Below are 21567 nucleotides of genomic sequence, written 5' to 3' on the forward strand. Positions count from 1 at the left end.
CTGCAGTGTGCATTCATTCTTTTATCTGATATAAAATTACAACAAACTTTGGTTGGCCGTTTTTGTTTTTAAGTAAGGGCTGAGGCATTTGCTTCTAATAACTGAAAAATATAGCATGTGGTAAATCATTTTCACTGAACAGCCATCATCCTGCCACATTTGTAAGTGCTTTCATGAATGTTTACTGTGTCTGGGTGAAACAGGACGAAGGTTAGATCTGAGTGCCATATAGCCCTTGTTCTGACCTCTGTATGGTGGTGAATTTCGCTCTGAGATTAAGATCCAGTTGATAACAGTTTGCCCTGTCCTACCAAGCCTTCATGGGTGATGAACACCCCCCCGCATTTTCCCACGGCTTTGTGAAAGATCACCCCAACCTGTGATTTTTGTTAATGATTTACAAAGCCTATTCCTGCAGCGTGTCTGTTCCTCTTCTTAGAGGGTAAATTCTTTGAAATGAAGGAGTTCTCTTTGGGAGCAGTTGGGCTAAATTTCTCCAGACCAAACCAGTCTAAGGTCTAAGCTATGTTTTATTGGTTTAGGATGGGCAAAATGATTTGGAATAATCAAGACTTTTCAGGATTGTGCTCTTCCTATTTATCCAAACCAAATGCAATTCATTTCTGAAGTTTAGATAAACTCAGAATAACCTCATATTTACATTACATATTTTTTCTATCTTCCAATCTCTGCTCTCCCTGCCCATTGAGCCATTCTTTCTCTTCCATATCTTAGCTGAGTTAGTGAACTCTCCTTTTCAAATAGGCAATTATTACAAACCTAATCCTTCTACCTCCCTGCAGCTCCTTCCTAGTTTTGCAGCGTTCAGTAGAAATTTCTTAAACTGAAAATACCCACAGTTTTTTCTCTTGCTGCAGTGACCCTGCAGGGGTTCATGGAGATTTTCAAAAGTTCTTCAGAATGCATTGTTTGGTGCAGAGTGTGGAGTGATGGCACAAGTTAAAGCCAGCAGCAGTTTTTAAATGGAACTTGATGCAGGACTTTCATAAAACTCAGGTTAATCGAGGATAATCCTAAGGATAAAGAAGGAAGGAAATGAAGAAAAATCAATTATGGGTAGAGTGGCTGTTGTTTCTTGAGTAAGGGGAGAATGTCTATAGGATTGGGAGAATAGCCTAGGAAGAGAAAAGGGATAGGGCTAGCGGAGGGAGAATCATAAGTATGATTATTGCCGTTGGGTAGATAGATAGGACTGAGATCTGTTTGAGATGGCTACTGTATTGAATATAGGATTGTTCATCTTAAAATCCAAATATCTAGAGACCTGTCAGAACCTTTGGATCTACTGAGGCTTCCACTCTTCCTTCCAGAACAGTAACTGGACAAATTGTGTGAACTAATCTATACCTCTTGAATACTCCAGATAAAGCTTTAAAATGGCCTATTTTTAAATAGAAACGGTCAAGCTGGGCAGACCCAAAGTAGGTCCAATCTTTTTTCTTTTTTGTTTTGAAAGTCTTTATAATGAATTCTGTATGTTAGGTGGTAAAAAGGCATCAAAACAGATATTTCCGTGTTCCTTTTACTTAAAAATTAAAACCCAAGACCACAAAATTCATGATGCAATCACAGATGCATAAGGGAAGGGAAGTAATATTCATGAAGGAAAGAGATTTCTGTTGTTAGCTTTTAGGGGGTTATAAACAGTAAGAAAAAATATGTTAAAGGTTAGGAGAAGTACCTTGACAGAGTCCTTTTAAGTAAAACAACTACTAATGCATTACTTACAGAACTGTGGAAAATGTAGCTTTTTGTACTGTAGTTAAGAATCTAGTATTTATCTTACAATTCCTGATCTGAATGGCAGATTATAGTGCAAAAAAAAAAAAAAAGGTTTCTTTCAGGGCCTTTTGCTGCACGAATAATCAAGAAAATCCCATGCCTAATGCAGCCTGTTCTAAACATGAAGTCTGACTTAAATTCACAAACTTGTTCTTTGTAAAATTGTTCATCCTTGTAAGCACAGGGAGAGATTGTCACTTACCCTGTGTGCCCACTCAGGGAGTAAAGAATCCATTTAGTCCTCTGCCACGACTACTCATATCACGGGAAGTAGTGTAGGGGAAAGCAGTGAATGTGGGGCCACTCCTCCCCCTCCAGCCTGGGTGGGAGGGGAGTAGGCTACACTACACCTCACCTCCCACACACACACATATACACACTGGCCAATGTAGTTAGCTGGTGCAAAGAGGAAAGCAATCTGTGTCTGATACAGGGTTGGCACTTCTGTTCTGGAGCAAAGGGTGAACTGGGCACCAGATTGTGATACAATCATGACTGGTTTTCTAGTCTGCTTTTGTGTCAGCACAACCACATGCTGCCCCTTATTCAGGATTTATGGTAAAGCCACAATTTAGCCCATATTCATTTACAAGATGTTATATTTTAGCAGTAGCTTTATTGCATGCTCTATTAGTTAGTCAATAGACTACGTATGTAAGGTGAGCAAGACTTGGCCTAAGATTTATCTCAAAACCATTGTTCAAATAATCACAATTAAAGTTTTCTCTGTATTTCTATTATGAATTCTCTTTTCTGGACTCCTGACAGGAGTCAAATATAAAAATTCATTCTGAGCTTGTCCTTGGGAGACAAGGTCTAGGCTGCGCGTCACTCTACCTTTACAAATTTTTTGAAAATTGTCATTGGACGCTTAAATTCTAAGGATATGTTTGTAGGAAATTGTTCTGCAGGTTCATATACTTTTTCAAACTGGCATTTTAGAGGCCAATAGTCTACAGAGTGCTAGAACAGGGAGGAGAGGATTGAGAAATTTGCAATTAATGGGTATATTAGTTTACACTAAAAAATGAAAGGAATGATTTTTACCCTTTGTCCTTTTCGCTTTCCTTATTTTCCATCCATTGTATATAATAAGTGTATGGGTTTTACTCTGCATTTTCTTGATAAATTCCCAGCCCTGTGTTGTTAGGCATGAATACATGCCTCTGACATCACCAAAGTGCCCTACCTGGCTATTAAAACAAGATTTGGTTATTGATATCAAGTGAAATTAGCCTAACTACAGAGGCTTTTTTGTGAGAAAGCTAATAGAAGGAACAGAAGTTAAGTAATGAACCCTGTTCCCAGAGCTGCACTAGTATCACTGATGCTGATGAACGAAAGACAGATTTAAACAAAACTGAGAAATCTTGGCCTGTGCTGCATTAGAAATGCAGAAAAAGCAATATTTATCAAATGAAAAAGGATAAATCATTGCCTACAAGAGTAGCTCTCATATTATTTGTCCCAGTCTCATCTGAGGGAGTAGTCCCTTGAGTAAGGACTGTTTACAAAAGTGGAGGATTGGGTTTGAAATAGGAAAATCAGTTTTAATTTCCAGTTGTATGAGAACATGAGGAAAAAGAGAGAATAAAACAAAATATTATTTTAAAAACTTTTTCATCATATTTTTCACAAGAACATTTACAGTGGAAATGCAATTTCTGCTCTCAACGATATCAGGGATCGGCAAACTTTGGCACACAGCCCGTCAGGGAAAGCCACTGACGGTTTGTTTACCTGCAGGGACGGTTTGTTTATGTCTGCAGGTTCGGCCGATCGCAGCTCCCACTGGCCGTGGTTTGCCGTTTCAGGCCAATGGGGAACTGCGTGAAGCAGCGCCCAGCACGTCCCTCAGCCCGCACTGCTTCCCGCAGCCCCCATTGGCCTAGAACGGCTAACTGCGGCCAGTGGGAGCTGCGATCAGCCGAACCTGCAAATGCTGCAGGTAAACAAACTGTCCCGGCCCACCAGTGGCTTTCCCTGACAGGCTGCGTGCGAAAGGTTGCCGATCCCTGAACTATATTATTGTTACCATTATCCACTACGTTAGACACAGATACATACATAATTTTAAATGTGAATACTAACATTAAACATTATTTAATAAACATGTCCCCTCTATTCGGCACAGGTGAGGCCACATCTGGAGTATTGCTTCCAGTTTTGAGCCCCCCACTGCAGAAAGGATGTGGACAACTTGGAGAGAGTCCAGCGAAGGGCAACAAAAATGATTAGGGGGCTGGGGCACATGACTTATGAGGAGAGGCTGCGGGAACTGGGCTTATTTAGTCTGCAGAAGAGAAGAGGGGGGATTTGATAGCAGCCTTCAACTACCTGAAGGGGGATTCAAAAGACAATGGAGCTAGGCTGTTTCTCAGTGGTGGCATCTGACAGAACAAGGAGCAATGGTCTCAAGTTGCACTGTGGGAGGTCTAGCTTAGATATTAGAAAAAACTATTTCAGTAGGAGGGTGGTGAAGCACTGAAATGGGTTACCTAGGGAGGTGGTGGAATCTCCATCCTTAGAGCTTTTTAAGGCCTGGCTTGACAAAGCCCTGGCTGGGATGATTTAGTTGGGGTTGGTTCTTATTTGAGCAGGGGGTTGGACCAGTGATGAACTGACAAAATCTTAACAACCTGTTCCCTATAAAAAGTTCTGATTTAAGAGATGTGCCTCTATCCTGTCCCCTCCCACACCCGCCCCCCCAGGCTCCATCCTGCCCCCCAGGCTCTGTCCTGCCCCCCTGCTCTCCCCAGGCATGTTCTCCATCCCAGGTGCCTGCTGGTGGCGCAGGAGTCCTGCAGCTCTTGCATCAGTGGGGTCGCTCCCGGCATGTGGGGTGGCGGCTCCCTGCAGGCAAAGGCTGCCATCTCCCTGACTCTCCACCGTGGGATGTGAGCGCCCCCAAGTGGCGAAGGCTGGACAGCCCCACAGCGCAGGAGTGGGAGAGACTGGGGAGGGGGCTCGCCCCAGCACGCCCAAGGCAGCCCCCAGCCATGGCACCAGCTGGCCCTGCCCAGCTCCTGGGGCAGAGGAGGCTGCTGCTGCCAGGAGCCTGGCTCCCCTGCCCTACGCGGCGCCCAGTCACGTGGTGCCTGATCTCCCTGCCCAGCGCAGCCGGTCACGCTTCCTTGGCCAGGCAGGAAGCAGCATGGAGCTTGACTGCGGCTGCTGAGCGAAGCGGCATCTGATCGGCCTCTGTGCACGGGGCCCTGGAGTGGCTGCTTGGATGGCTGCGCAGCACAGGTACCAGCCGCAGCGCGACCCCTGCCCCGAGACAGGATGTGGGGCCCCGCAGCCCTTCCATAGCCCCGCGCCCCCCAAACGGTGCTGCTTCATGCACCTCTAGCACCAAGCCCCTTCTCCAACCAGGGCCGGCTCTACGGTTTTTGCTGCCCCAAGCAAAAAAATTTTTGGCCGCCCCTGCTTTCTTTTCATGCCCCCCTCCGCCCCCTGCTCCACCCCTTCCCAACCCCTTCCCCAAATCCCCAGCCCTGCCTCCTCCCTCGGGCGTGCCACATTTCCCCCCCCCCCGCATTGCTCCCTACGGCTTCCCCCCCACAACCCCCTGCCCTAACTCACCTCCGGTCTGCCTGCTCCCCTGAACATGCTGCAGCTCCGCTTCTCCCTCCTCCCTCTCAGGCGAGGGGGTTGTGGGTGGGGGAGCACAGGGAGTAACGGGGGGGGGTAGAGGAACCGCTCCCTGCCCCAGCTCACCTCCACTCCACCACTGCCGGCTCCCCGACCGTGCCGCCGCTCGGCTTCTTCCTGCCTCGCCGCGCGAAACAGCTGTTTCACCCGCGGCAAGCCTGGGAGGGAGGGGGGAGAAGTGGAGCGGCGGCACGCTCAGGGGAGCAGGCGGAGGCGAGCTGGGGCAGCGGGGGCACACTTCTAGGGGCGCTATGACCGGTGCTGGAACGCCACCCCTAGAAATGTGCTGCCCCAAGCACCTGCTTGTTTTGCTGGTGCCTAGAGCCGGCCCGGTCTCCAACAGCCCCCTTCTATAACACTGAGCCCTACACCATGCACCCTCCCTAGCGCCACGAGTCGGGGCCCCCTCGGCTAGGGGGCTGCCCCAGCAGAGTCCCAGCCTGGCTGGGACTTTCTGGGGCGGCGACTGCCTCCCCAACCCCCCCCCCGACCACCCCTCCAGAACCTCCGACCCCTCCAACCGCTCCCTGCTCCTTATCCAACCATGCTGCTCAAAGCGGCAGGCGCTGCAGAGCTGCCCAGGAGCGGTCCAGAGCATGCTGAGGCTCTGCGAGAGGGGGGAAGGTGGAGAAGGGGCCGGGGGAGCTTCCCCAGCCGGGAGCTCAGGGAACCCTAACAACCGGTTCTAAAACTGCTTCTAAATTTAACAACCACTTCGCGTAGACCGGCTCCAGCTCACCACTGGGTTGGACTAGATGACCTCCTGAGGTCTCTTTCAACCCTAATCTTCTATGATTCTATGTTTTCTTAATTAACAGCTCCTTGACACACCATATATCTTGTTCCTCCTCCTTTGTATACTCCCAGTAGAATTTTCAGACTTCATTAATAACGCTTGAGGAAATCTAACTCATCTGCTTATAATAATACTTATTCACCTTTGTTGCTCTACAGCTTTTTCCTGCTTAAAATAATAATAGTTTAAGTTGAACTTGAATTGTTTCCTAGATTTCCAATGTACTTCAGATTGTGACTCCAGAATGTAAAAAAAAAAAATTTTTTTTTAAATCTCATGTTGTCAGGATATCTTTCTTTTTTTAGTCAGCTTCCAGAAACTGGAAATTTCACAAGACATGGATTCTTGGCCAGCATCCAGCCAGTGCAGCATTTTATACAGTTCTTTATCCTTCAGTTTCCGAATATATACATACTTTCCTAAACTTAGTTTTCATAATGAAGTATGAAACACAATGAGCTTCAAGTTTTGATGCTCTTGGATATTTAATACAAAAAAACCTGCCTTGTTAAAAAGTATTTATTCTTGTTGATGTTTGTTTTATAAGCACTTAAGTCATCTTGAGTTTTCCAAGATAGTTTAAATGCTTATGAAATAAAGTTCATACATTTCAGTACCAGAAAGGACAATTGTGATCATCGAGTCTAACCTCTGGAATAATACAGGCCATAGAAGTTCCTGTCCTGTAACTATATAAAGATTTTTGCTTTTTTAAAAAATGTGTTATAAAGGAATGTCATTATCAGAAATTGACATATTATTCCTCTCATATACTTTAAGGGGTGCAATAAAACACACCAACAGTGACTGCACATGTTTAATCAAGAATTAGTTTTTTATATTTATGCTAGTAGGTATGCAACTAAAGATATATACATTTAATATATTAATAGGAGAAATATAGTACTTCAAAATCTTTTATTTTGCCAAAAAAAAAAAAGAAAAAGAAAAAAACAAAAATAACTCTTTAGAACAATGCAATTTTTCATTTTTATTGAAGAAAAAGATTTATATTTCACATTTCTTCGTTATAAAAGCATGAAACTGCTTTTGGCAGTTGAATTGTTCTTTGGGCAACTCCTTTTATTTTCCATGGAACTGTGCTCATTGTTTCTCCTGCCCCTTTCCACCACTTCCCTGGAGAGCTTAAATATCTCATCTTCCACATATTTTCCAACCATCAAATTTGCACAGAAGGAACTAGATAAATTCATGGAGGATAGGTCTGTCAATGGCCATTAGCCAGGATGGGCGGGGATGGTGTCCCTAGCCTCTGTTTGCCAGAAGCTGGGAATGGGTGAGAAGGGATGGATCACTTCATGACTAGCGGTTCTGTTCATTCCCTCAGAAGCACCTGGTATTGGCCACTGTTGGAAGACAGGATACTGGGCTAGATGGACCTTTGGTTTGACCCAATATGGCTGTTCTTACGGTGGTTTTTTAAAAAGAGACTTTTTAAACATCTCCCTCACATAAACGAGTAATAAAATCTGACCACCATAGCCTTTGCTGAGGGAAGGATTTTGCCCATAGAATCCAAACGCTATTCTCATCCCAGATACAAATAGAGATGACCAAAATGGTTCAGATCAATAAAAGATCCAGCCCAAACATCAATCCTACCTCTGAACAAAGCTACATCTCAAACTGTCTTAAACATTAAAAAAAAGTATCTTCTTTACTGTCTATGGCTGTCCTTTTGTACACAAAATAGTCCACCACTATCCTTCTGTAATTTCTCTGACTAATCTGCCTCAATGGACCTTTTAACTTGTATGCCATGTTTCCCTTCAATTCTGCTTTTTTCCTTCTAACCTCTTCCTATATTTCTGCCCTCTGTAGGGTCTCTTGGGCTAAATTCTCTGGTGTAACTCTATTGACTTCAGTGATTTATGCCGGCAGAAAATACGACACCCTCATTCTTTCTGATGTCCCTCAAAGTATATGATGGAGTCTCCTAAGATCTGGCAGTCCAGGGCAGATGCTGTCTGCTAGTATCAGTTCACTGGATACTGTCACATAAATTGGAAATTGGCTGAAGGCCCATACCAGCAATGTATTGAGTTGGAGAGGGGTATCTAGCTGGAGTATCAGAGACGACATGTTAGATCCAGTTTTATTTAAAACCTTTAATGATCTGGAAGCTGAGATAATCAGCACTTAATTATATTCACAGATACAAAAACTGAGACGTGTAGAGAACAACAGGGAGGAAAGAGAAATAACAGACGAAGACCTTGAGAGACTGCAAAAATGGCCAGAAAATAAATGAAATTCACCTTGGAAAAATGAAAGCCAAATCGTCTTCAGGGAAAAGAATGCAAATAATCTTAGAGGGAGAAACCTGGAAACAATAGCACTGAAAATTGCCAGGAGGTGAAAGTGAACAATAAATTAGACCCCCAATCCTGCAAAGACTTAAGGCTTTTTGTAACTTTATGCATGAGTAACACTCTTTCCTACTGCCATTCCCTCATTAAAACAAACTTACTCCGAATGGTCTGTTATCCCCTCTCTTCCCTTCACGGAGGGGATTAAACTAGAGATTAGAAGATCCAGACATTTAAAAAATATATATTTGGTGGAGCTACTCAAACATATAGTGAATATTAGTGTTACATCCCCCCAACCCTGGGTCAAATCCTAGCTTCATTAACATTAATGGGAGTTTTGTATTTCTGTGCTGCCAGTCTAGATTGTTAACTCTTTGGAGCAGAGACATGTCTTCTTACCTATCTGTAAAGTTCCTAGAATACCGCTGATTTTGTAAGTAATAATAAACTGTTAAAATTACAGTTTTGTCCCCAGTAAACAGCTAGGTTCGGTAATGCACCTGTTAGATACCGTGCTTAGGCCTGCTTCTGTCTCATTGACTGTTTGGGAGCAGAATTGGGCTCTATATGTTGATGACAATGTAAACTACTGTAAAATTAAGGTTGTGTATTATTGCCAGCTTTGCTGAATAATTGTTTTTTAATACTGAAAACATGGATAATCTGTGGATTTTTTTGCCTTCAGTGATTTGGATCTGCAGATACAGTGCTATAATAGTTACTGGTTGGAAGTACAACAGGATTCTTTGTCATTATACATAGTAGTTATAATTCACATATACAGCAGCTTACAAATTATTGTATGCATTTTCTTTTCAGATTGTAATTGCCAGTATCATGTGCAGCTACAACAAGGGTGACTGGACTGAACTTTCAAAAATGGCTGAGGTAATGGTTCCGTAATATGTTTCCTCATCTCTTTTGTCTTGTTTTTATTCTTCTTAAATAAAGAGCTGCAATAAGAAACTCTACAGAAGAAATAGATTCAAAGTAAAAAATGAACATTTAAAGCATGTCCGTCATAATTTGTTTGTTCTGTGTTTTCATTAAAATGAAGGAAATGTAAATTTAAAGAACAGCTATTCCATAAAAGCCGTCCCTTGGATTTTTACACACGACCTGAAAAGCCTTTAGTCTCTGAATCCACATACTTTTTATTTGCATTTAAAGCAAACTGTATATTATGATGAATGCCCTGATAAAATTTAATTCTACCTTTGAGAGCCTAACTTGATCTTACCTTGCCTACAGGCACACTAGTTTGACAGCACAGAAGAAATTTTGAATATAAACCTCTTGAATATTTAAAGTATAAAAGGCTCATTTAATGCTATTCTAGTTTTAATACAGACTTGCAAAAATGATAGCAAAGAAAGCCATTGTATATAATAGCAGTCAGCAGGTTTTCTGTAATATAAATCCAATCTTGCATAAATTCAAACAACCAACCATACGCCTGAAATTTGTATTTCAGTTTGAAGGAAAAAAGGCTATTAAAAATATGTATGTCCATGATGAATATCATAAGAAACACTTGATTAAGACAGGATATTTTTTAAATATGAAACAGATTTTATTCCTCACAGGTTTACAGTGTCCACAGGAAATAGAGAGGTGTATTTCCAAATCTTTAATGCCCTTTATGAAGAAAAACCAATTAGCTCGTCCTATTCTTAGCTTTAGATCAGAATTAATTACATTAGAAATACCACACACGTAAATAATTGGGGGAGTGCATATATTTATGAGTGTCAGGGCCAGCTCTAGGTTTTTTGCTCCCCCAAGCTTCGAGAGCGCAACTGCCCAAGCAAAAAAAGAAAGAAAAAAAAAAAAGGATGGCCGGAATGCCGACCCTGGAGTTGTGCCACCTCAAGCACGTGCTTGCTTTGCTGGTGCCTAGAGCCGGTCCTGATGAGTGTATATATATATATGTGTGTGTGTGTGCATATATGTATATAGCTAGATTCTATGTATATAATTGGTTTTTCTTCACAAAGCCTTCTAAAGCCTCTTAGAGTGATCTGGAATGATGCTTCTCTATTTCCTTTGGTCATTTTAAACCTATGAGGAAAAAAATCACTTTGGGGATTTAGGGAAGTGAAATTAAACATTATCAGTAATTGGCTTTGTGATCTTCAACACTAGGTCCATTTTATACCTGTATTTACTTAATTGACCATGAAATCTTTTGCGGAATTCATGCTTGACATGAGCTTTACCACTTTTAAACTGACTATGATGAATGGCTTTATCATGCTGCTTACTCCTCTTCTTTTTTTTCTATAAGGCAAAAATGCTTAGTGTTCTTTTAATCTGTAATTGCTATCAATTTGAAAAAAAAGATACATTTTGAATCTGCAGTTGTATTAGCAATAGCACTTTGGAAACGATGGAGTTGTTGGATAAATATATTTTGTAAAATGTGACGTAATTTACCTGGTCAAAGTATTTCTTAATGTGTGCAGCTTGGAAAGCACCTAGCGTGTTATGGACATGCATAATTAAATAATAAAATGCAGTAATATTTCTGTCATGGAAGCCAATAACAAAAGTAACAACAGGTTCATAGTCACAAGTTGCAGAGCTGACTAGGAAGTAGAAGGCTCATGAAAATGATGGATAGCTTTTCCCATGATCACATTCATTCAAAGCTGCTTAAACGTGCCACACACCAGGCAAAAGTTATTCCAGTTCAATAAGAAAAAATGTAAATACAGAACAGAATTCTAGCTTTGGGGCAAGTACAAGACAAAGGGAATGGATACTGTGTCTTGAGGTCTCTGCCAGAGTTACTTGGTGAGGAGATGAAATGTTTTCATTTGCTGTCATCAGAACTGTCAGTATTTTTTTATTTTTAATTTATGCTAATTACCTTAAAGAAAAGGTCCGACACATTTTGGGAAACATTATTTATTCTTAATTGGACCTTGCATGGGCTTTTTCTTGTTCTCTACTCTTTAATTATTTTTATTTCTGAGGTCAACAACAAACACTATGCCCTGATGCAAGCAATTGTACAGCATATACAGTTACGGAATCCACTTCTGCAGTTGGGAAATATTTACCACTAACTTTCATGATTAGTCTTCGGAGCACAGGAGTTATCTGTGTGTACCAGCAACTACTGAACCTCTTTCTGACTTGTTGTCTAAATGTGCAGTGGCTAGTGTCTCATTTTGGAGCATTTCACAGTATCAACTCAAAGAGGGAACTTGGTTGATTTATTTTGAAGAAGAACATTCTTTAAATAGTGTCTGACCTTTTAATTTCCTTGTAGCGTATTATAAATATCTCTTTGTGATTTTTCCCATGTTTTCATCTTTCTATTATATATTTCTTCTAAAAATGTTTGTGTCTTCCCTTCTTCCTACTAATCAATGGAAGCAGACATCAGCTTTTCCTGATGAAAAAATTATGCATGAATTTAGTTTAACTGCCATTTTAATGTTTATAGAGGGTTGATTCCAACAAAGTTTTCAAGATTATCAGGTCTGAGGCATAGAGAAGAGGTTGCAAACTGAACTACTAAACACCTCTCCATGCCAAGACAAAACATGAGCCAGGTATAATCTTTATAAATAGATCATTTTAGTGATTGAGACATTTGGGGGTTTATCCAGGCTACTAAGGGGTTCAGTCAATGTAGGTAATTGTAATTTGTAATCCTGGGTGTCTTGTGACTGTGCAACTTTGGTTCAGAAATCTGACCCAAACAGCCAGCCAGCAGCCCACAAGCTTCATCCTGGCTTTGTCCACTTGAATACTCCTTGCAGGTTGACCTTAGTACTTTTCAAGCCCCAGGCTTGCCCACATCATCTTCCTGCAGGGTCCAGACCCTCTCGCTGGACTCTTACAGAAAAAGTATGAGGTTCACTACCTCTATAGAGACTGTATAACAGGGGTGGGCAAACTTTTTTGGCCCGAGGGCCACATCTGGGAAAATAAATTGTATGGTGGGCCATGAATGCTCACAAAATTGGGGTGGAGGTGAGGGCTCTAGTTGGGGGTGCAGGCTCCAGGGTGGGGCCAGAAATAAGGAGTTCAGGGTACAGGAGGGGGCTCCGGGATGGGGCAGAGGAGTGGGGTGTGGTGGGGGTGAGGGCTCCGGATGGGGCTGGGGATGAGGGGTTTGGGGTGCAGGAGGGTGCTCTGGGCTGGGATTGAGGGGTTCAGAGGGTGGGAGAGGGATCAGGGCTGGGGCAGGAGGTTGGGGCATGGGGAGAGGCTCAGGGTTACAGGCAGCGCTTACCTCAAGCAGTTCTCAGAAGCAGTGGCATGTCCCTTCTCCAGCTCCTATGTGGAGGTGCAGCCAGGCAGCTCGGCACTCTGCCCCATCTGCAGGTACCACCCCCGCAGCTCCCATTGGAGCGCTGGAGGGGGCCATTGGAGCGGGGCCATTGGAGCACGTAGGAGCCGGAGGGGGGCTATGCCACTGTTTCCAGGAGCCGCATGGAGCAACCCCCCGACCCTGCTCCCTGGCTGGAGCACCGGAGCGGGGCAAGCCTCAGACACCACTCCCCAGCGGGAGCTCGAGGACTGGATCCGGCCTGTGGGCCATTGTTTGCCCACCCCTGCTGTATAACATTCCAACCTATCTGGGCCATTGTTTGCCCACCCCTGCTGTATAACATTCCAACCTATCAGCTTACTAAAATCACACACTTTACTACGTTTAACCAGCACTAATGATTTACAATGGAAGCAAAACAAATTTATTAACAACAGATCATGGATTAAGAGATACCAAGTAAAAGAAATAAAGGAAGAGCAAATAAAAGTGAAAAACAGATCTAGAAGTATAAAACATAATCTAGCAAGTTACTGTCTTTGTTCGATATGTTTTTTCTCTCAATCAAAGTGCTTTCAAGCTTTTTACTGGCCGGTCTGGCCAGGACCCATCACAGAGATCAAATTTCTTTGTTTCTTTGTCTCCTTAAAGTGATTGATAACTTAGGGGTTCACTCCCCTCTGTTTGCATCCGCTGAAGTGAGCTGTAGCTCACGAAAGCTTATGCTCAAATAAATTGGTTAGTCTCTAAGGTGCCACAAGTACTCCTTTTCTTTTTGTGAATACAGACTAACAGGGCTGCTACTCTGAATCCCCTGTTTATAGCTCAGTGAACCTTTGAAATGTATTCTTCTGAAGGGTAGCCACAGATAAAGTTCATTAGGTCATGCTGAGTAAAGGAGCCATCGTGTCTGGAAGCTACAGATCCATACTGGTTCCTCCCTCATTGGTAGATGCTACTATGCAAACTCTCTCTTCCTCCAATACAAATGAATGGCCCATTGAATTTGGGCCATACCTTATTGGCCTCTTTCCTTTGTCTGCAGAAGCCCTGTTTATCAACTCCCCATGATGTGCCTGGTTTAAACACCTTTTAGTCATAGAGTTTAAAGCAAAATATTATGAGTATACATAATTTCATATGCAACATTGCTACACATACTTTACAGTGATATTATTGACCAGTGTAGTGTTAATTTTCAAGTGATACCTCACAGCACATATTTTGTGCAAAACTTATTGCAGTTGTGTGTAATGTGTGAACACAGGGTTGCCTAGGATCATAGTGATGTTATTCACAATTTGTTTGTTGCACATATAACTTCAAATAGCTCAGGCTAAGAGCCTTGTTTAAGGTTTTTCTACACTAATTGTAGGATCTCTTTCAACAAATCCAAAAGACCCTACCCATTCTTCAAAAAGAAAAGGAGTACTTGTGGCACCTTAGAGACTAACAAATTTATTTGAGCATAAGCTTTTGTGAGCTACAGCTCACTTCATCGGATGTATGCCGTGGAAAATACAGTGGGGAGATTTATATACACAGAGAACATGAAACAATGGGTGTTACCATACACACTGTAACAAGAGTGATCAGGTAAGGTGGGCTATTACCAGCAAGAGAGTGGGGGGGGGGAACTTTTGTAGTGATAATCAAGGTGGGCCATTTCCAGCAGTTGACAAGAACGTGTGAGGAACCGTGGGGGGGGAGGGGAATAAACATGGGGAAATAGTTTTACTTTGTGTAATGACACATCCACTCCCAGTATTTATTCAAGCTTAATTTAATGGTGTCCAGTTTGCAAATTAATTCCAATTCTGCAATCTCTCGTTGGAGTCTGGTTTTGAGGTTTTTTTGTTGAAGAATTGCCGCTTTTAGGTCTGTAGTTGAGTGACCAAAGAGATTGAAGTGTTCTCCGACTGGTTTTTAATGTTATAATTCTTGATGTCTGATTCGTGTCCATTTATTCTTTTACGTAGAGACTGTCCAGTTTGGCCAATGTACATGGCAGAGGGGCATTGCTGGCACATGATGGCATATATCACATTGGCAGAGGTGCAGGTGAACGAGCCTCTGATAGTGTGGCTGATGTGATTAGGCCCTATGATGGTGTCCCCTGAATAGATACGTGGACACAGTTGGCAACAAAGCCCATTGCAATGTGTAAGTAGTGCACAATAGGGCTCAGTATAGTTGTAGTGGGGGATGCCCTAACAACCACACAGTAGGAGGTGAAGCACAGTAATTTAATAGTATGTTTTTGTTTTGATTTGCCAGATGCTGCTCCAGGGCTAAGGTATCCCTGTGACATAAAATCAGAGTAAAAAGCTATTAATCTTCCTGTTAATCTGAAACAGGCACATGGTGGCAAATACGAAGAACCAATTTAGCAATGATGTTCTGCCTGTGGACAAAAGTTCAAAACTCTTCTGCAAAGAGGCTGTACAGTAGTGGAATTGAACAAGAGAAAATGAAGTTTTCTTGATGGTCTTCCCGCTGTTATCAGCACCGGAGCAGAGGTTCTGAGTTCCTGAGAGTGAGAACTGCATAAATAGTTTCTTCAGCTGAAGATAATGGATTTCATTTTACAGAATTGTGACTTCCCTAAACTCTTGCTGAGTTTTGAATAAAGTTCTTCTGGGCATGGCTCATTTAATCATAATGGATCCTTTAGTCCCTCTTCAGTTTTAGTCAGTTATACAGATGGGCAAACTGGTTACAATAAAATAAGAGCACCGTCCTGAATTTCAGCATATCTCAAACTTAAACACAGTGTTTTTTAACATATGAAGTTTGATTAACTTTACTTCCATTATTATGCATCCTCTCATTCCACTGCCTGTCCAGGTTCCAGCTGGGAACAGCAGCAGAAGTATTGAAATGCTACAAGGAAACCTGTTATCGCACAGTTTCCCAACTAATTTTGCAGAACCAAGAGGCTTCAGTAGAATTCAGAAAAGCATCCAAATGTTAGAGTGTTTGTTATCTGAGCCAAGCCAAACCCTTTGAGGTGTAAGCTTTCTATGCTGATATACTTGTATAAGTAAAAATGTATTTGAACTTGATGTAAAAGGCCACCCTATAAACTATTAGCTATCATCTTTGTATATATGCATCTTCTGTCTGATTCAAATATAAAAACCTGGTTTATTAAGTCTTATTTCTTATAGCTGTTGTGGTTTTCATGATACCAGAGCTATTCCTGATTTTTGTCCCACCCTCATAAAGAAATATTCCAATATCTTACCCATTTTTTCTGAGCCCAGCAATCTGAAAATTTGAAAAATAAAAATCACATTTCAACATGAGTAAACAATCTAAAAAAATTGGGTTTTGAAGTGTCCTTAAATACTTATATTTAAGTAAAATATTTACTTTTTTTCTTTATAAATTTAATCTTTACTTTGAATTTCTGATTTTTCCTCAGAAAACTACAATACCCTTTCATAATGGTCTCTCCCCTTAAGTGACTGATAGATATTTCCAAACAACTGTAGCTTATATTTATTTATTATTAAACACCAAAAGAAAAAAGGTTGACAGAAAAGGAATCTTACATTTAACGAGTGATCTGTGTCAAGTTCCAAAAGTACCTGAATGTAAGAGTATAAAATTTATGATTAACTTTGTGTATATGTATGTGCATGTCTTACAGGCTTCCGGTGCAGATGCCCTGGAGTTAAATTTATCATGTCCTCATGGCATGGGGGAGAGAGGCATGGGCCTGGCCTGTGGACAGGTAGGACTTTAATAGCTATCTCTTTTATGTCAATGCGGTGCTAGTGCATTAATAGTTATACCTCAGGGGCAAAGACATACGGAGAAGATTACTGGCTTGAGATTTTCAGGTCTACCTTGTTTAAATATTTAGAGTGCTTAAAAAGTGGAAAGTGACAGAAGCTGAGATTACACAGAGTGTTTAGTTTTATTGAGGATGAAAATACGTTTGTATTTGAAAGAAAACAATATTAAAACAAATAGTTTGTAGAAATCAGAGAATTTGCTGATTTTTCAGTGCAGTGTCTTTACTTATTAATTAATGTTGATCCATATCTTCTGGAACTACACAGTGCAAACTGTTTAAATTCATAGTGGTTTTATGGTACAGGGAACACAACACAAATAGTATTATACACTCTTTAGCATATGATCCTCATTCCTTGATTGTGTTTTGGAAATTGCAAAAGAATTTGAACTATATTTATTATTGGTGGGGTTGGTAGTACTAGAAGGGTTGTCCAACACTTTTCATTATAAAACCCTGCTTTCAGTACTTAATAATTAGACTTTGAAGGATTACATTTTTATCAGTAAAAAGAAAAGGAGTACTTGTGGCACCTTAGAGACTAACCAATTTATTTGAGCATAAGCTTTCGTGAGCTACAGCTCACTTCATCGGATGCATACTGTGGAAAGTGTAGAAGATCTTTTTATATACACACAAAGCATGAAAAAATACCTCCTCCCACCCCACTCTCCTGCTGGTAATAGCTTATCTAAAGTGATCACTCTCCTTACAATGTTTATGATAATCAAGTTGGGCCATTTCCAACACAAATCCAGGTTTTCTGACCCCCCCCACACACACACACACACAAACCCACTCTCCTGCTGGTAATAGCTTATCTAAAGTGACCACTCTCCTTAGAATGTGTATGATAATCAATGTGGGCCATTTCCAGCACAAATCCAGGGTTTAACAAGAATGTCTGAGGAGGGGGGGAGGGTAGGAAAAAACAAGGGGAAATAGGTTACCTTGCATAATGACTTAGCCACTCCCAGTCTCTATTCAAGCCTAAGTTAATTGTATCCAATTTGCAAATGAATTCCAATTCAACAGTTTCTCGCTGGAGTCTGGGTTTGAAGTTTTTTTGTTGTAATATAGCAACTTTCATGTCTGTAATCGCGTGACCAGAGAGATTGAAGTGTTCTCCGACTGGTTTATGAATGTTATAATTCTTGACATCTGATTTGTGTCCATTTATTCTTTTACGTAGAGACTGTCCAGTTTGACCAATGTACATGGCAGAGGGGCATTGCTGGCACATGATGGCATATATCACATTGGTGGATGTGCAGGTGAACGAGCCTCTGATAGTGTGGCTGATGTTATTAGGCCCTGTGATGGTGTCCCCTGAATAGATATGTGGGCACAGTTGGCAACGGGCTTTGTTGCAAGGATAGGTTCCTGGGTTAGTGGTTCTGTTGTGTGGTATGTGGTTGCTGTGAGTATTTGGTTCAGGTTGGGGGGCTGTCTGTAGGCAAGGACTGGCCTGTCTCCCAAGATTTGTGAGAGTGTTGGGTCATCCTTCAGGATAGGTTGTAGATCCTTAATAATGCGTTGGAGGGGTTTTAGTTGGGGGCTGAAGGTGACGGTTAGTGGCGTTCTGTTATTTTCTTTGTTAGGCCTGTCCTGTAGTAGGTGACTTCTGGGAACTCTTCTGGCTCTATCAATCTGTTTCTTCACTTCCGCAGGTGGGTATTATAGTTGTAAGAATGCTTGATAGAGATCTTGTAGGTGTTTGTCTCTGTCTGAGGGGTTGGAGCAAATGCGGTTGTATCGCAGAGCTCGGCTGTAGACGATGGATCGTGTGGTGTGGTCAGGGTGAAAGCTGGAGGCATGTAGGTAGGAATAGCGGTCAGTAGGTTTCTGGTATAGGGTGGTGTTTATGTGACCATTGTTTATTAGCACTGTAGTGTCCAGGAAGTGGATCTCTTGTGTGGACTGGACCAGGCTGAGGCTGAGGTTGATGGTGGGATGGAAATTGTTGAAATCATGGTGGAATTCCTCAAGGGCTTCTTTTCCATGGGTCCAGATGATGAAGATGTCATCAGTGTAGCGCAAGTAGAGTAGGGGCGTTAGGGGACGAGAGCTGAGGAAGCGTTGTTCTAAGTCAGCCATAAAAATGTTGGCATACTGTGGGGCCATGCGGGTACCCATAGCAGTGCCGCTGATCTGAAGGTATACATTGTCCCCAAATGTAAAATAGTTATGGGTAAGGACAAAGTCACAAAGTTCAGCCACCAGTGACATTATCGGGGATAGTGTTCTTGACAGCTTTTAGTCCATCTTTGTGTGGAATGTTGGTGTAGAGGGCTTCTACATCCATAGTGGCCAGGATGGTGTTATCAGGAAGATCACCGATGGATTGTAGTTTTCTCAGGAAGTCAATGGTGTCTCGAAGATAGCTGGGAGTGCTGGTAGCGTAGGGCCTGAGGAGGGAGTCTACATAGCCAGACAATCCTGCTGTCAGGGTGCCGATGCCTGAGATGATGGGACGCCCAGGGTTTCCAGGTTTATGGATCTTGGGTAGTAGATAGAATATCCCAGGTCACGGTTCCAGGGGTGTGTCTGTGCGGATTTGATCTTGTGCTTTTTCAGGGAGTTTCTTGAGCAAATGCTGTAGTTTCTTTTGGTAACTCTCAGTGGGATCAGAGGGTAATGGCTTGTAGAAAGTGGTGTTGGAGAGCTGCCGAGCAGCCTCTTGTTCATATTCCGACCTATTCATGATGACAACAGCACCTCCTTTGTCAGCCTTTTTGATTATGATGTCAGAGTTGTTTCTGAGGCTGTGGATGGCATAGTGTTCTGCACGGCTGAGGTTATGGGGCAAGTGATGCTGCTTTTCCACAATTTCAGCCCGTGCACGTCAGCGGAAGCACTCTATGTAGAAGTCCAGTCTGCTGTTTCGACCTTCAGGAGGAGTCCACCTAGAATCCTTCTTTTCGTAGTGTTGGTAGGGAGGTCTCTGTGGATTAGTATGTTGTTCAGAGGTATGTTGGAAATATTCCTTGAGTCGGAGACGTCGAAAATAGGATTCTAGGTCACCACAGAACTGTATCATGTTCGTGGGGGTGGAGGGGCAGAAGGAGAGGCCCCAAGATAGGACAGCTGCTTCTGCTGGGCTGAGAGTATAGTTGGATAGGTTAACAATATTGCTGGGTGGGTTGAGAGAACCATTGCTGTGGCCCCTTGTGGCATGTAGTAGTTTAGAAAGTTTAGTATCCTTTTTCTTTTGTAGAGAAGCAAAGTGTGTGTTGTAAATGGCTTGTCTAGTTTTAGTAAAGTCCAGCCAGGAGGAATTTTGTGTGGAAGGTTGGTTTTTTATCAGTAAATGTTAGTAAATGTCAATTTCACCAAACACATAAAAATGTTTCCATCAATAATCGAAATGTACAGATAGGCAAAATAAGAAAAATGCTGCTTGAGAACTTATTAGAGTTTGATTTTAGGATATTTACTTGGTATATTTTGACATGTGATGTTGACAATTTGTGTCTTAACAGTTATAAAGCTTTAACTTTTTGAATCTCAACATCTGTCATTAAATAACTGTTGTCTGATTGCTACATAATTTCTTGCAACTTAAAATTTAAATGGATAAAAATTATTTAAAAAATAAACATTGATATTATCCATCAAAATTATTTAAAAAATATCTGCGAAGGCTACTTATAACTTTCTGAAAATTTAACCATTTGGGCTGAAATTTTCCTTGTCAAGTGTTTGTGTCAGGCTGAATTATTTTAGAAATGTTCAGCAAAAATGATTCAGTGATTGCTGAAAGTGAGATTAAGGGAAAATGTTGTTTTGCCCTTGTTTAAAAAAATTCTTATTTCCTTTTCATTGAAAAGCTCTACCGCCTCCATGCATTGGAGCAAGGGCCTGAAATGTGGTGGAGGTGGGGGAAGGAGGATTGTTTTGTGTTAGAAATGTGCCTATGCTGTTTTCTGGGAATACTCCTCAAATTTGGCCAAGTTATAAACCTTTGAAAAATCTCAGTTTGCACATGCGCAGTAGGGACTTATTAGAGTTTCTCAGATAAATTCTCCAAAGATTCCCTCTGAACAGAGTGTGGTCCAGCCAAGGACGACACATGCTGAGCCAGACTTTACCTGCAATCATTGCTGCAGGCCGCTGTAGCACTGGCCACCAGAACTAAGAGCAGAGAAACAGTCTCTCCTGTGCTCTCAGTTCTTCCCCTGCTGGTTGTCTGGCTATGCCGAAAGAATGACAGGAGACATTAGATATAGGTTTAATCAGGCCACAACTTTATTATTAGATGTCTGGGACTAACCCGGCGGATAAAATGTGCAGGTGAAAACTCCACAATTAACCGGAGGGAGGGGGGGTGAGTGCTTTTTCCAGTGCCCCCTCTAACCCCACCCCTTTCTGTTGATGTCCCTCCCAGAAGATCCACTGCCGGGAACCTCCAATTTCAGGCAATTTTTGGGGGGGGGGCTTCCACCAGCTCCCCCCACCCTTTTCATCCAGGTCCCTCCAGCAATTCCCTTGCCGGGACCTTACCGACCCCCCCACCACCACCATAGGAGGGGTTACGGTGGATATAATGATGGGGGGTTGGCTCCCTGCCTACCAATCAGAGTAGTCCCCAATTGCCTCCAGCACCCTCAATTACCAAGCACCTCTCCTTAATTCCTTTTCCAAGCCATTTATCCATTTATCTTCTGTGCCTTCATTTATGGAGTACCTGCACTGAACATCCGCTATACACTTAAATAAAGAGTTGCGTCATATGGCCTACCGCCCGTCATGCTCTGCATGAACAGATCCCACCTGAACCTGCTGCAAGGAAGGCAAAAAAAACCCAGCTGCATCTGGCCAATATGGGAAGGAATTTTTCCATTATCACTATAATGGCCAGGTGAAGTTGGGGGTTTTTCGCCCCACA

The 21567-nt window shown here is 42.3% G+C and overlaps 1 protein-coding gene across 1 annotated transcript in view; it reads left to right on the forward strand.

The window, feature by feature from the left end:
* The window catches only part of DPYD (dihydropyrimidine dehydrogenase), a 552826-nt gene that overhangs the window by 392189 nt on the left and 139070 nt on the right, over positions 1 to 21567 (forward strand). Inside the window, exons 15-16 of the mRNA XM_074961282.1 lie at positions 9406 to 9474; positions 16530 to 16613. Of these exons, the coding sequence (XP_074817383.1) occupies positions 9406 to 9474; positions 16530 to 16613 (153 nt within the window). The remainder of the gene's footprint in view (positions 1 to 9405; positions 9475 to 16529; positions 16614 to 21567) is intronic.

This window comes from Natator depressus, chromosome 8 (assembly GCF_965152275.1).
Source record: "Natator depressus isolate rNatDep1 chromosome 8, rNatDep2.hap1, whole genome shotgun sequence".
NCBI lineage: Eukaryota > Metazoa > Chordata > Testudines > Cheloniidae > Natator > Natator depressus.